The sequence below is a fragment of the Condylura cristata genome, unplaced genomic scaffold, assembly GCF_000260355.1.
Source record: "Condylura cristata isolate star-nosed mole 26May11 unplaced genomic scaffold, ConCri1.0 scaffold00002, whole genome shotgun sequence".
Taxonomy (NCBI): Eukaryota; Metazoa; Chordata; class Mammalia; order Eulipotyphla; family Talpidae; genus Condylura; species Condylura cristata.
The window spans coordinates 3,050,353-3,067,035 of NW_004567103.1; the positions used below are offsets into that span (position 1 = coordinate 3,050,353).

At 46.5% G+C, this 16,683-nt stretch overlaps 1 protein-coding gene across 2 annotated transcripts in view; it reads right to left on the bottom strand.

Moving 5' to 3' along the window:
* The window catches only part of DIS3L2 (DIS3 like 3'-5' exoribonuclease 2), a 254,468-nt gene that overhangs the window by 179,642 nt on the left and 58,143 nt on the right, over window positions 1-16,683 (bottom strand). For both annotated transcript variants that reach the window (XR_001145689.1, XM_012728140.1), the window contains exon 6: window positions 45-279. Coding sequence is in view for 1 of the 2 variants with exons in the window: in XM_012728140.1 (XP_012583594.1) it covers window positions 45-279 (235 nt within the window). In the remaining variant the exon portion in view is untranslated. The remainder of the gene's footprint in view (window positions 1-44; window positions 280-16,683) is intronic.

A 16,683-nucleotide genomic window follows, 5' to 3' on the forward strand; every position in this document is an offset into this window, starting at 1 on the left:
GCTCGACCCCCCAGCGCAGCAGCCAGCGAGCGGTCCGCACTCACCTTCGTCGGGCCCGCAGACCGCGAGCTTCTTGACGCCGTCAACGAGCTCGTGCTGTGTGTGGCAGGGCCCATCTTGGAGGTCGCTGTCATCAAACTGTGCCTCCAGGATGACATCAGGGCCGTCGCTGTCGCCCTTCGGGGGCCGGGGCGGGAGAGGGCCGCCGCGGAGCTCCTCGGGGAGGTCTAATCCATCAGCGCCTTCTGTCTCTCTCTCACCGTTCTCGGGCTTAATTACCTGCAGCAGACAGACAGAAGAGTCTGCTAAATCCGGCAGGGGGAGGGGAGGGCCAGACTTTCTTCTCCTAAGGAAGCAACAGTGCTCCCGGCCGCGGCAGCATACAGACTCGCTGTGCGAGGCGCAGCCCACCATCTGGAGATGACCCACCCGCAGCGCGACACGGGCTCCCCGCGCCTCCAGAAGCCCGAGAAGAATGCGATGGCACTGCCCATTTTCCTGATGGCCATTTTCCTCCCTCCCCCAGAAGGCCCTGGGCACCAGAAGAGCCAAGCTGCTTCGTCAGGGCTCATGACAAAGGCTTGACAAGGACGGTGGGGGGAAAGAGGGACTGCACAGGGCATGTCTCTGCTCCCCCAAGCCAACCACAGGAATGGAAGCGAAATGGAAAAAAATGAAAGGAGCGTGAACAAGTCCTCATGAAAAGGCGTAAGCCCGTAATTCTCCATCGCAAGGCCCGTCGTCAGAACAGCAGGGACAGCCGACGGGCCTCACCCCACGGGGCAGGGAAGCGCTACACGATCTCATGGGTCACCTGTATCGCCACTGAAAAATGAAGCAAGGAAGAGAAGGAATCCAGATACGCATCCTCTGAGTGTCTCGTGACAGTCCCAGGCAGAGCTCTGAGGTCTGTGAGCCCCAAGTCAAATCACCGGGCAGTGTGTAATGGCTGGAAAGGACAGCCCGCTCCCCTATTACATTAGCGAAACAAACAGCAGCAGATTTTGTCGGTTCTAGATGCTCCTCTGAACATCACACCCTTTTGTGCCAATTCTAACAGTAGCAAAAAGCACTTAGTAGCCACTCAAATGTATGTGGAAGGAATGAATGTGGCAATTCATTAGGAAATGACTTGTTCCAAGTTTCTCTTCCTGACAAACTGGTAATGCCATGAGGTAATCATGGCAAGGCCTGATACCGTGTGTGGTGTGCTCTCAAGTCTCTTCTGAATGGAGAAAGACCCACAGATGCCTAGAGCATCTAACATCTCCACACACCTGGCACCTAGCGCTCTCTTAAGACCTCATCCAAATGGCCTGGGTTTCCTGTAACCCAGACCCGCCCGCCGTCTTCCTGGCTCCTACCCCCACCCTCCAGACCCAGGCATGAGGAATTTCTCTCTTGTCTAAAATGCCACTTCCACAGCACTTCTTGGTCCCCTCACAGTACTGGTGTCATTCATGTACATGGCTTATGCTGCCAAGACTGAACGCTCAAGTTCTTTATACCTCCCATCTCTATGTTCTTTAAAAAAAAAAAAAATTTATTTATGGATACAAGAATTGGGGTACAGGCTGCTGGGGGCCGGTGGCTGCTGGTGAGAAGATTCCCCAGAGACAGAGTGGGGAGCAGAAGAGGCAGATGGACTGAATCCCCTGCTGAGGGGACAGAGGGGGGGGGCAGGAGGGGTCTGCGCGTCAGGTGGGTCACGCCCTGGCCGGGGACCAAACTCAGGCCACAGTGGCTGGCAATAGCTTGATAGTGCTGAAATTTCAACCCCTGCACCACCAGGGAGGTCCTCATCTTTATATATTCTATAGCAACCTGCACTCAATGTAGTTCAATAGTGGCTGAATAGATGGGTAAATGGGTAGAAAAATGGAGAGGGTGAATATAGAAGACTACCAACATACAAGAGCGTTTCAGAACATCTTCCAGACAAAAAAAAAGTACATTAAAAACTAGTACCCTAATCTTCCTTGAATTTATAAGTGGAATCTTCTGTGGGATTGGTCGTTAAGAAGTAGAAAAGCCTCGATCAAAGTTTTTCAACTTTGGAGTCTAGCAGATCCCCATGAGAATCAGAGGAAAGCTTATATATTTTTCTTTTACAGAAAAATGCACATCTAGATGATGTGGGATATGTTACACAATGGAATATTATTCAGCAATCAAAAAGATAAGCTCATGCCATTCACAGCAACATGGAGGGAACTGGAAAGGATCATGCTCAGTGAAGTAAGTCAGAAGGGAAAAAACTATCAGATGGTTTCACTGATAGCAAGAATGTAGGGGACCAACAAGGAGCCAGGGGAAGAAATTGCAATGCATTTAAAAACTGACAGGCAACTATTAATCAGAGACACCGCAGGGAAGGGGGAGGGAACAGGATCAAAACAGGGGAGGGCACGTGTTCTCACACAAGGGACACTGCCGATGGCATGTGGGTGAATGTGGTGGGAATTTGCAGGGACTACACCTGAGAGGAGGAAGCAAGCATTGTACAAAAAGGAAGAAAGATGTAAGATATAAGCAAAAAAGACAAGCGCACATGTACAGCTGGATAGTGAAACCCCTGCCCACAGGAGGCCTGGTACGCAAGGCCGCACAAGGCCACACAAGGCCGCCTCAGGCCAACAGGTGCTGGGAGGCTCCTGAGAGAGGTGGACGTGTCGCTGCCCCCTGATGGGGACACAGAGACCCGGGGAAGCGAGACGAGCGGCTACCTCACCCCCGTGCTGCAAGTGGGCACTTTCTCCCAGAGAGTTAGCCTAGTTTCTGGACATACACAGGTTAGTGAGGAAATCGACTCATTGACCTTTTTCCTTTCTTTTTTATTTTTTAAGATTTATTTCTGCATACAGAACTGGGTAAAGGCCAGAGGTGCAGGGTGGTGAGAGGCTTCACCAGAGACAGAGCGGGGAACAGAATAGGCAGACTGACGAAGTCCACTGCTGAGGGCAGCAGCGGGCGGGTCTGTCAGGAGAGGTCTGCCGCGCCCTGTGGGTGAGATCCGGGGCTGAGGATTGAAGAGGCGCTGAAGCAGCTGCAGCTAGCTTGCTGTGCTGCATCCTGACCCGTTGCACCACCAGGGAGGGCCTAATGACCTTTTTCACTGCCAGTGCTATCCTGTGAGTAGGTTAGAGCAAGCATCACATAAATGCTGCTAATAAAAGCAAACTGTGAAAACACAGGCAGCTGTCAAATGGGAAGGGACCGACATGAAATAAAAACTTGCAGCGACTAAAAGCACCCCAGAAATTACACGGCAACACTGCATGCATTTCATTTTCACTCCCTCTCCAAGCACACATGCATGCGTGGGCACGCACACACACACACACGCACACAGAAACGTGGGAGCCGAGGCCTACAGGCCGCATCAGCAAGGAGAGACAGGGAGCCGCCTGCTGCCTCCTTCAGGGCGTGGGGCTGGGCCACGGGGCAGTGCCACCCGCCGCACGATGAGACAGACAGTGATGCCCCTTCTCCGTCAGGCTGCAACCATGAAGCTCTGGGGGTTGGGGAGCATTTTTTTTTTTTTAATTACAAGAAATATGTAAAACATCTAAGCAGCCAGAGGCATATTGTCTAACTGACACAACATGACCCAGGACGGGCACCAGTGAATTTGTCCAGCTGACTTAGCGCCTAAAGAAGCAAATATAAATCTAGCCAATAGTTAGAAAACAAATAAATGCATTTTTCTCAATTCTAGGCCTCTGCATCTATACAAATTGTAACTCTAGTTTGAGTATTAACTCCAATGTAACCATAAACTGCTCCCCCTAAGACAAAAAAAGTTTTCACAGGAAAAGGCTTGCCGCCCCCACAGAGAGACAGACTCTGGATGGGAGCCGTTTCCAGGGACACGTGCTGATCCCGGCAGACCTGTGAGGCACCAAGCCGGGAGCAGGACCGGGAAGGGACCATCCACACTGAGCCGTAAATGAGACCAACCGCAAATGGCAACTCACACCAGCACCGAGAAAAGGAACTGGGCCTTCGAAACTGCTTGGCTCCATTTTCCCCTTCCTTTAAAAATTAACACAAGGTACTGCAGAAATGGGGAAGTGAGACACTCTGTAGCCAGACAATCCAAGTGGGGCCTAAGTAAAACGCCCAGTCAGTTCCATCCATGCTGGTTACCCGAAGTCCAGAATGAAACATTTCAGTTTTCCTGTTCTTTGATACCGAAAAAAAAAACACTTCCTTGAGCATAAAAGTCATCTTTGAAGAGTGCTATGTTAAATTTTATAAAAAGAGCAAGTCTTTATTAGCCCTGGAAAATTCTGTTCCGGCAAGTAAATTCCCTTCCATTCCCCTGGGGCTGTGGGGTGCTGTCAGCCTGGGTCTGGAGTTTTTCCAGAGGTTTCCGTCCTCCTCCATCCACAGGGCTTGCTGCTGCGTGGGCTGCCGGAGGCTGGTCCCCACGCCACGGAGGGCCGGTCTGCAGTTCTTGGCTCTTCAGCCCGGCTTAAGCGACAGCACTTACTTGCCACACATGTTTTAACAAACTTTCAAATCCCTTAATGGCACACTTGGGACACTGCTCAGGAAATACCTTGGAGCCAAGAAAAGCAACTGATATTTCCACAGGGAGTTCCTGACAAGGCTTGCCAACAAGTTTTTTTCATTATAAAATATGACCACAGACACTATCATTTGAAAGACATACGGCAGATATTCTTACACGTGTGGGCACACGCACACACGCACCCCGTCACTGCCACCCTGGCCAACACCCTGGTTGTGATACACAGGCCGTGCCTGATGGGCATGCCTGCACCATGACCCCTGACCTCCCTCTGGTTCCACACCATGGCCTCTCGGATGGTCACTACTGTTCCCTGGGCCTCTCCCCTTACCTAGTCGCCCCTTTTGATAGCCTTGATTCTGCCGTTCAGATTTCTAGGCTTTGTTTTGGTTTAGTTCCAGCATTTCCTTTATTTCTTTATATTCCACGTATCAGTGGAATCACCCAGTATTTGTCTTTCTTCTTCTGATGTATTCCACTTAGCATCACCCGCCTCCAGATCCATCCATGTTACTGCAAGTGACAGCTTTCATCTCTCTTTACAGCTGAGTACTAGTCCAGCGTTCATGCGCCGTGACCTCTGGGTCCACCATCTGTCCCCAGGCACCAGGCTGCCTCCGCAAGTTGGTTACTATAAGCAGGCGTGCAGGCGTCCCTTGGAGTGGGTGTTCTGGCATTCTTCGGAAAATACCAAGGAGTGGAACTGATGGCTCATCTGGCAGGCCTGCTTGTAGTATTTTGAGAAAATCTTACTGTTTTTCATATGGGTTGGACCAGTCTCTGTTCCCACAACAGTACACAAGGTTCTTTTCTCTCCACACCCTTGTCGACACTTACTGTTTCTGTTTTTGTGATAAGGATTCTCAAAGGTGGGCGGTGGGCCCTCACTGTGGTTCTGGACTATTCTAATCTTACCTGCCAATTCTTCCATGACACATCACCCTCAGGCCACCCCGGCCTTTACCTGCTCCGATGACAAGATTCTGACGAACTGACAGCAGCATCTGGCTCCCTCTTCCTAGTTCTCTATAATCCCAGCCACGACTCACCTCTCTTTAAAGATGGTTCAATTTTGTTTCAACTATTTTAGGAAGAAAGGCTGTTGGAGAAATGCGCCAGGCCTGGACAGCAGGAGAGGAAGGTGCAGGGGACGGAGATTCAGGCTTTAGGTTCACTGGACACTGTTCCACCGGCTCATGAGTCCTGAAGCAGCACTGTCCACGTCCTCCCTCCACCTCCCCTCCCCGCCCCCTGCAATGCTCTCCAAACAACTCGCCACAACCCAACTCCCACAACCCAACTCCGGTACAGCCAAACCTCTGCACCACCGCCAAGGGGAGTAGGAAACCAGGTGACTCCCCTCAGGGAAGACCCGCTCCTCAGAACACGCAGATCCAGCCAGAGTTGCCTCAGCAGCGGACAACGAATGCGCTGAGCCAGAAGAGAGCAGGGAAGCGGGAGAGAGACTCTGGCAGGATATCACAGCAAGGCCTAAAGCTCAGGAGCAGGTTTCAACAGTCAGGGAAGAACCCGGAATCCAGGGATACTTCACATGGTGCAGTATTAGGGCCAGAATAACCGTCAGTATCTGAAAAGCCAGCTGACACTGGAAATTTGATCAGTGGCTGCCAGCACGTGATCAACTCTGTACCAAAGTCTATCGTCATCAGCCTTTACCTCCTCCTGAAGAAGAAACCACAAATAAAATCACCACTATCTAGCTCTGAACACTCTTCTCTGGGAGACTGTTCACCAGGTGATACCTCTACCCTCATTTCATCACCTCTCCTTTGCGACAGCAAACCTTCCCATGTTCGCATGTGGATGTTCTCGATCTCTTCCCACCACTGCATACATTCTCATAAAACTGAAGTAGTTATTTAATATCAGACAAAGTCAAATTCAAGGGGAAAAAGGTATTACCATGCTCCAAGAATGACATTTCATGACAACAAGAAACAAAGCATATGTGGTAAGAGACAATGACCACAAATGTTTATGTACCTAACAAAAATGTTTCAGACCAGATGAAACAAAACCTGACAAAAGTAAAGGGAGAAAAAGATCCCCAGCCATGGGTATTTCAAGTAACTAATGAAATAATTATGAAAAAAAAAAAACAGTAAGGACACAGAAGATCTAAACACCACATACACACACACACACACACATTTCAAGGGACAGCTAGCCATATTACATAAAGAAGTCTTACAATTCATTAATGCAAACTAAATACCAATTAATATCAGTTAAAAGATGGATAAAAGGCTTGCACAGACATTTCAGACAGGACTATACATTGATACACACATACGTATGTACTCATACACACACATAAGATGGTCAGTGATGTTCAGCATCATTTTGTCATCAGGGAAATGCAAAACAAAAAATAACAAACAACTACAGCAACAAAAAGTGTTACCATACAGCCAAAGAGTGGTCGAAATTATAATGCTGTGTCTTGATAAGGATGCAGAGAAACAGGACCTCATACATTCTAAATGGTACAACTACTCTGAAAAACAAGTTTGTGGCCTCTCACAAGGATAAACATTCGGCTACCAATTTGACATCTAGACATTTAATCAAGAGAAATCAAAACATAGTCCATAAGGAGACATGTACACTGTTGTTCACAGCACCTTAATTCTTAATCACCAAAAACTGAAAAAATCCAAATAGCTTTCAAATGATAGATGGTAAAAACTAAGGTGGACTACTTAATGAACACACTTGGCACTGTGACTTTCATGTTCTCGGGCTAGCAGAAAAAAGGCCAAGTTAAAAACAATCCCATTTATACGATATTCTGAAGAGACAAATCTATAGATACATAAAAAAGATCGGTGGTTGGCAGGGACTTTGGAGCAAGGAAAAGTGTTGACTAGATAGGGGACGACATGAAGGAATTTGGGGGTATGAGGGTTTCACACATCTGCACACATTTTAAAATACACAGAACCAGACACTAAAGTCCATGAACTTCATAGCATATACATCTGTGATCCAAAAAAATCTCTTCTGTAACCAAGTTAAAACTAGCATCTACAGGCCCTCCCTGGTGGCGCAGCGGGTTAAAGCACTGCACTAAGAAGCTTAAGCCAATTCGGCATGAGTTCGATCCCCGTCTGCCCCAGAGGAGATCCACATGGCGTGGCAGACCTCTCCTGACCCACCCGCTGCTCCCCTCAGCAGTGTACTTCACGATCTGCCTGTTCAGCTCCCCACTCTGTTCCTGGTGAATCCTCTCACCCTCCGCATCTCTGGCCTGTACCCCAGTTCTGTATGGATAAATAAATAAATCTTAAAAAAAAAAAAATAGCATCTACATTGGGAGGGGAAGGGGTTCACAGCAAAAAATTCTATTAAAATATCGAAAGTTTGAGTAGCTGCACCATTAAAAACATAAGAGATTCTGTTTCTCTGCACCTCACCAAGACACAAATCATTTTCATTCTGACAAAATTTTAAATGCAATAAACATTTATCAAATCTCATAATATAAAAGATATCTACTAGAGGTTAAGTAACTCCTCCCTATGGAGAGATACACTAAATAATGAACAAAACACTTTGAAAAATAATACTCAATGTGGCCTACTAACACTCAAAAAGGAGAAGGCCCCCTACGGGCATCCCCAAATATCTTGAAGCAGAAATGAACATCACTGGCGTGGCCTAAGTTCCAGCCACAGACAGGAGTAACTGTGTCCTGCTGAGAGGACCACGGAAGGGGCTGGAAACAATGGTGGAAGAAGCATGAGCAGAAGGATGGGTGCTGAGGAAGAAAATGGTATGAAAAGCCCAGGGAGGAGGCATGGGTGAGGGCCAGCAGGCAGACAGGTGCGGTTAGGACTGGAAGCTTCTGAACACACATGCGTGCACACACTCATACACACACTCTCTCTCATATACACTCCCAGAGGAGGCTTTAACGAGAGCCCTGAATGCCACCCATATGTACTTACAGAAGACGTCAATGCCTGCAGCGTGGCCACTCACAACACGGGCACACAGAGTTTGAGAAAAGAGAGCCCGCAAGACAGAAATGATGCGACACCCTCCTCAACAAGTAAGCCAAGGCTCTTGCACACCAAATGCCGCTGGGCACTGGCTGTATGGCTCCGGGTGGAAGTGCCAGACCACTCAGCACAGAACTTGTTCAAAATAATGCGACGGCAGGAAATCCACCCCGAGGGCAGAGACAAGAGCCCAGCAGGGACTGAAGTCTGAGCCAGAGGTGAGGTGGGAGGGCAGGGCAGCACACGGGCTACAATCGGGCACCTGCAAGGGGCAGTGCAGTGGGCGCATCGAGATCTGGGTTTCGGGCAGCAGAGAAGGGAGTTTCAAATATGGAAGGGGACGAGGATGCACCCTGGTGTGGTGCCCTGGCCCTGGTGCTGCCAGTGTGAACTCACGGTTTCTCCATGGCAGCTACCAGGGTCTGAACTGGCTGCTCACCGAGAGGAGCTGGAGAGTTTAGTTTCACACTAAGAGGAACAAGAGCTCCTGAGAAAATGCTGATCCAGGGCTGGTGAGGGACAGAGCCGGACTGAAACAGCTCCACAAAAGGAGTTCAAAGGACACACAGGAACCAACCTGCAGGGGCTTCCACTGGCCAGATCTGGGGCAAGAGAAGCAAAATGAGAGAAACAGGCCACTTCTCTGGAAAGCGTGTGCTCACGGTCAGCGCTGAGAGCTGAACACTCCCGCGACCACGTAAGATTCCAGGCTTGTGCTCCCAGTGGGTGAGGACAGTCGGGTGCCCGACTAGCCCACTGATGGCAAGGATGGACAAGAGGCCTCTCAGCGGAGGAGACTCCAGAGAAGCAAAATGCCTCATCTCTGAAGCCAAGGCAGGCACCCTCCGCCCCACACAGCCAGAGCGGCAGCCCGTGGTAGACAAGATGGCTCAAGGAATCTGACAAACTTCCTAAGACTTGAGAAAACACTGACCGGATGTGAGAATGTGTTTGTCTGAGGAGGTTGTTTTCTTCCCTGGAGGGTTTCCAGATGTCACTGTTCTCCTTTGCACCTCCTTCGGCCCTCACTGTCTACAGCAGCATTATTTCAGAGAATGAAGGAGAGGGAGGAACGTGACTGCCACTGATGAGGCAGTTCCTCCTCCCTCTTGGAGGAGCCCATTATCTACCATCCATATTTCTCAGCAACCCATGTTTCGTGAAAGCCGACAAGACCCCAAATGTTCCCTGCGGCCTCCAGGCGCACAGCCGCAGTGCATGACTCAGAAGCTGACACACAGAGCTGCCACTGTGAACCCAGATCAGTCTGGCTGCCACACGGGAGATTACCCTGGCAGCAGCCTGCGTGTGGATTTAACTTTGAAGACCAGAGAAGAATAAAAACAAAGCTGCCACCAGCGGTAAGACACTCAGGACATCATGAGTGTTCACAGTGGTGGAAGCAAGGGGCTTGTCTACATTGGGGGGATCTTCCTGTCAAGCTAAGACCTGCCCAAAGCTTCCAGAAGAAAGTTACATGTACAAGAGGCACCCCAACTTCTCTGGGTAAGTCTCTAGTCACACATAAAATGCTTCTCCATGAACACTTTCTTTCTGGCTTTGTAGATGGCTAAGCCCAGCCAGTAAACCGCTATTTTTCAACCCCAGGGCCTAAAGTTCTCTTTAGGGTGACACTATCACGGAGCAGCCCCAAATACTGCTTTCAAAATCAGCTGCTAAAATGTGGGCTCTGATTCCAGGCTAGTTATTCTGAAGTCATCTAGATTTGGGTTTATCCAGGGCTTGGTGGTGCTATTACTTTTTACATGAAGCCATGCTGAGTCTTCTGATGCAGTAACATTTTTCAACCAATTTTCCTAAGAGCAAAGACTAGAAATACAATTTTCATACGGCTTTATCTGAATCATTAAAAAGCTGTCATCTTTGTCCTCCTTCGACAGAAGCATGAAAAGCTGAGTTCGATGGAAGGTGGTCATGCCACATAACCTCACAGCTTATGCCATTGCAAAAGTTCTTCTGAAAATTATCCTGGGCAGAGACTTTTGTATACAAAGAATCCGCCAAGAACAAATTTTTACAGCTGACTTCTAAACCCTTTAAAATTGCTTTTTATAATGGAAATACTGACAGATGTTTTACCCTAGAAGCACTATTTTAATATTTCTAGCTTTTCCAACGTACAATACTAAGAACTCAGGATCAGAGAGGTGAGAAAGCAAAAATCCCAAGTTATAAAAAGTTATTTGAAAAAATTGGCAAGAATAAAAATGTTGAACGGGTCAAACAGTCCATATGCATCACCTGCCGCACCTGCAACATTTACTTCTGAAAACGCTTTCTTAGAACAGGATTGTGGGGGTGCAAACATGAAGCTGTGCCCAGGACGCTCCATGGCCGCAATCGGCCTGGATAGGCCTGACTCCGCATCTCTGCTTCCATTTAACGGAGAGAGACCAGTTCCCACCTCCAACTCAGGAGAAGAAGGGACGTTATCTGTTTCCATTCAAGGAGGTGAAGGCTGTCAGCCAGCACAAACCCCAGGAAACCCGCAACAGCAGAAAGCCACATCTGGGAAGGAGGTACCCCAAGAAAATCTAGCAAAGGCCACCCAGACACCTGTCCTAAGCAAGCATTTGCAAAAGTAAATGCAGCAGCTACGTCAGGCGGTGCATGTGGACATTGTTAAATGAACTTCCCCACACACACGCTCCTCTGTCTTTAACATCAGCCTCTGGTCTCATCAGAACCAGTTACCCACTGGTTCACTGGGCTCCTTCTCAGCCCAACTGCATCCACACCAATGATGTGAGCGGGCATCCCCGATCCCAGAACACGGTGCCCTGAGGAAGCAGCCAGAGCCCTCGGGCCTGCAGCCCTGGCTTTGCTGTTCAAAGCCCAACTGAAACACGCTCGGTTTCATCGCCCATAGTCAGAGGGCAGATCGTTAACACCACCTGCAAGACTCTGACACTAGAGTGAAATCCCTGGGGAAAATATACATGGTCCACCAAGGAGCAAGGATGGGAGGCAGGTCTAGAAATGGAAAGAAATATTCAATTTTATGACCAAATCTGTTCAACTTGACTAGGACATTTACAACAAAATTACTTGATCTAATATATGTACTTGACAACTTGCTGTAAGCTCAGATGAAGGGTCACAATTTTTACCAATAAAGCATTTTTTAATCAAGGTGCATACGCTGTTTCTTTAGACATGCAACTGCACACTTAAAAACCACACACAGGGCCCTCCCTGGTGGCACAGCGGGTTAAAGCACTGCACTGAGAATCTAAAGCCACTTCAGCATGAGTTCGATTCCCGCCTGCCCCGGAGGTGACCACATGGTGTGGCAGACCTCTCCTGACCCACCCGCTGCTCCCCTCAGCAGTGTACTTCCTCGATCTGCCTGTTCTGCTCCCCACTCTGTCTCTGGTGAAGCCTCTCACCTCCCCTGAGCCTCTGGCCTGTACCCCAGTTCTGGATGCACAAATAAATAAATCTTAAAAAAAAAAAAAAAAAACCCACACACAGCGCAAACATGATTTCCATCTGTGCTGGGAAACCAAAGAAAATGGGTGGCCAGCTTGATGGCATCACCCGCTGTGTTGAGGTGGCCGGGACCAAGCTGACAATGTCCCATGTTTGCCTTTCCTGTCACCACGCCGCACTGTCTTCCTTGGGCTCACCTTATGAAAACCCTCAGAGCAGAGAGTGGAAGAACTTCAGATTTGTTCTGCAAAATTATACCTGGGTCAAGGGGCCTCCCTGGTGGCCTAGGGGTTAAGTTTTAGCACTGTCACCACTGAGGCCTCAGCTCGACCCTTGGCCAGGGAGGTAAGTTACTTATGGTGCAACAGACCTCCCCTGTCTCCCTGCTGCTCCCCTCAGCAATAGAGTTGAGTGGATCCACCTGTTCTGCTCCCCACTCTGTCTCTGGGGAGTCCTCTCACCCCACCCCCGCACCTCTGGCCCTCAGCCCAGTTCTTTTACACAATAAATTAATTTTTTAAAGTTACATTTTTTTATCTTTTATAGTGTGACCTGTATTTAGAGTAAGTTGGTCACTTACACACAAGTATTTGCTGGAGTTTTGACTAGGGCTATAGTGAATCGAGGGGTGAATTTAGGAAAAATTCACCTTTTTACCACATTGAACCTTACCATCCATGAGAACTTAGCTGGGGCTTCTTCAATTTCTCTTAATAGCTCTTTCAATTTAGTTTCCAAAATTGAGGTCTTGGCAGACCAGTGTGGCTTGCTGCCGCCACCATTGTGCCTGCCCCTTGAGTTCCAGCAAGGCCAGGTGCCGCTCCAGAGCGGGAGACAAGCATGTTGGGGCAGACGGGCCCCAGCTTCACTCAGGATTACCGCCAGCTACTTGATACCGACGGACTTGGCTAGGCACAGCTCACACTGAGGCATCGTGCCTTGCGTGGGAAGGGGAGAATTCCGGGGGCACTCCACGGTGGAGAAGCTGCCCAGTCTTACGTTCCAAAAAGCCAGCAGAGCCTCTCGGCGCAGGTCAGCCACACAGACAGCTGCACCATCAGCGTGGTGCTGGACCAGTTCAAGGCCAAGGAAGACCCCACCCTGGGTCACGGACAGCCCAACTGATGAAGACCCACAATCTCGGCTTTGCCCCAGCCACTGTCAGGCTCACCGGGCACAGCTTCGAGGCACTCATGCTGTTTTTCCTCTTCCCCCACCCCTGATGCTATTCACACTCCTCTAGATGCGCCGAACACCACACAGAAACCAGCAGAGCCACGGTGGGGCTGGGCACACACGCGGGTGCCCTGGGGTGCTGGGGGCCCCGGGTGCGGTGACGAGGTGTGGCCACTGGGCTCGATATCTCTGACAGGAGCGTGTCAGACCCGTGCGTGCCTCGAAAGCCGTGGCTAGTGGGAAAGGTTGTCTATCTCGCTCCCCCTTTTTTTTAACCTACTGACAAGTGGCTGCAACAGCCCAAAGACGTGAAGGAGAAAGCAGCTGTCTCAACGCCCAGACACAGACTGGCCTATTGGGGTGTTTCGATGCCTCATGATGCAATAAAACCATGAAAATTTTCCTTTAAACAAACTGAGGTCTTGCAAACCTTTCATTATATTTTTCCTAAGTATTTGTTCTTTATATGCTAATGGAAACGGTATGATATTTTAATTACCGGTTTGCTGCAATTATATAGGGATACCTGTCATTTTTCTAGGTTAACTTTGTGTATAGCAACCTTGACTATTCTAGGTCTTGTAACATAAAAAACTAGTCCGAAAATAATGACCTTTGTCTTCTTTACCCAATTCTTAGGTTGCAGGTCCTCAAATAACATCATTTCATTCAGCCTCACTCCACTTTAATGTGTACGGGGCTAAGTGTTCATGTTGAACAAAACAACATTATTTTTCAATGCCCAGCTTTGTTATATGTCCTTCCACTAAGTCAGTCTCTGACAGCACTGAGAAAAAACTGGCTGTATCTTTTTCCCACGCATTGGCTGTGACCTCTGGTCCAGTGTGGAATAACAGCAGGGCTAGTGAGCATCTGCTCATTCCCACAATGCCCCGAGTAACCTTCACTGCTGCAGGATTTCACAGGTTTGTGTAGAAAGGCTATCATATTAAGGGATTTCTTGTATGACTATTTTTGCTAGGATTTTTGATCACGAATCATCATTAAATTTTACCAGAATAATTTTCTGAAAAATTAAGGCAACAGTGATTTTTTCCCCTTCCTCCTATTAATGTGATTATGTTGCGTTTTGTCTATTTTAACCACTTTCTTGAAATGTAGTTGAAGTAAAAAAAACTATACATATTAACATAAACAACTTGATAAGTTGGGGGACAAATACACATTGATGGACTCATCACCAGCACCATCAAAGTCACAGATATACCTTTCACCCCCAAGTCTCTTCCCATCCTCTTTGTTGTTTTATCTTATTTTCATGGCAAGAACAATTAATATAGACCTACTCTGTTTGCAAATTTTAAATATACAGTATACAACTGCTAGCTATAGACACTATGCTGGATTCCAGAGCTCCAGAACATGTCTTGCATCACTGAAACTTAGGACCAGCATTTCCCCAACTGAGTTTTGAATAGTAAACTAACCTTGTATTCTGGAATAAATCCCACTGCCCTAATGTATTATCCCTTCTCTTATCTATTTTTTAAATTTTTTAAAGGAAAGTTGCACCTCTGCTCATAAGAGGAATTTTTATGTAACTTTCTTGTATCAACAACCAAGTTTTTGATATCAAGGATATGCTGGTCTCGTAAAACCATTTTTCTATTCTCCAGAAGAGTTTTGCAAGTAAGTGTTTTTTTTACCTTTCTTAAATATTTAAGCATTCACTAGCAAAGTCATTTGATCCTAGAGTTTTCCTTTCTTAAAACAAATGTTGAATGAAAGATTCAACTTCTCTAGTAAATAATAGAAATAATAAACATTTTCTTTTTTTCTTCTAACCATTTGCTGTACACTTCAAGAAATGTGTATTCTAAACTTGCCTTCAATTTTAGAGAATACCTTCACTGGGAATAGATACCCAGTTTGGCAATTACCATCATTCTGCATTTTAAAGATATTCTATCATCCTCTGGCTTCCATCAGTTTTACTGGACAGTCAGCTGTCAGTCTAACTGTTGTTCCTTTGAATGTAGTCTATTTTCCTATCATCTTTTAATTGTTCTCTTTGTTTTGATAGGTTTTATGATGTGTTCATATATGACTTCCTTTGTGTTATTCTTATGTGGGCTTACTTTAGATTCTCAAGTCTATGGTCTGATGTGTAACATAGGTTTCTAGCAAGTTCTTGATTATTTGTTCCTTGAAATATTCTTACAGTCACATTCTCTATTGAATTTCAGTGATTTGTCTAATTTCCTGGTACATATGGTAATCTTTTCTAATTAAAAGCTAGACATTACGGATGTAAAATTATAGGGAGTGTTGAAGGCATTCCCTGCTTCCAGGGAATGGTCACCTTTCTTGTAGTGGGCAGTTAGAATAGGAGAGATGACTCTTACCCAATCAATAACTGAGATGGTCTGAGAATAGGTTTTCTGCTTTTTAAAATACAAAACATCAGTCAAACACTTCTATGGATGACAATCTTTAAGTATAGTGCATACACAATACAATAAATGCAGTTCTATGACAGTCAAGAATTCATGAAATTTATTGAACATGAGACTGGAAGAGTTTTGGCAGTTCATATAACAGACATGTTCTTCCATATCAACATTTATATAAATTTTCTTTCTTGGACTTTTCCTCATTACTCCTGAGATCCCCTCTTTGCAAGTAACTTCCAAGTCCCTGCACCTCATGCTAAAAAACAGCAAGTTGAAAGGGAGCAATTCTCTTTTCTAAAAACAGTTTCTGAGCAACAATAGATGTCACTAGAAAACTTCAAGGCAAAGTTGGAAGAAAAGAAAAGAAAATGAAAAGTGATTATTGGTCTTACATGCAAGAAAGGCATAAAATAACTAAAAAGGAAATGGAAATTATTTAGGGAAGTCAATTAACTTATTAATTCTAAAACAAAAGCAGCTATAATACACACAAGTGGTGGTTTCCTCCAAATGAACTCAGTGAAAGAGATGACTTAATTTCTACTGAAAGAACAGAATTTAACTTGCAAACAAGTAATTTAAAAAAGCACTTCCATCTTTTGTATTCATTAATGTGGCTGCCAAGTGTTAACATAGCCATTAAATCTCCTTATAGTTCCTAACAAAGAACAGGTTTTAAAATAAACCTCCTTGAACCCAGTCAGACCTAGCAGTTAGAGCCCTGAAGGTCCCATGAGACAGCACGGTGCCTGTTATTCTCACAGAAATGTTATCTTAGCTGGTGCAGTGTAAATGTCAGAAACAATATTTGTGAAATGATCGTCACAAAAATGAGTTATGAGAAGAAACCATAACTGACTGATATTGTTGTACCCCAGTTTCAATGTATTTTATTTTAAGAAAACATACTTTTAATTTTTTTAAATAACTAAATAATAAAAGTGACACCAATCTATTTTCTGAGTTCTGGATAGCCTTGACATAAATACTTGGAAGGTGAAGTATGAACAAAAACTCAAATTTAAGAATTTTCTGATTTCGGGACTGACTTAATCTACCGCCAGACACTGCCCCCTCA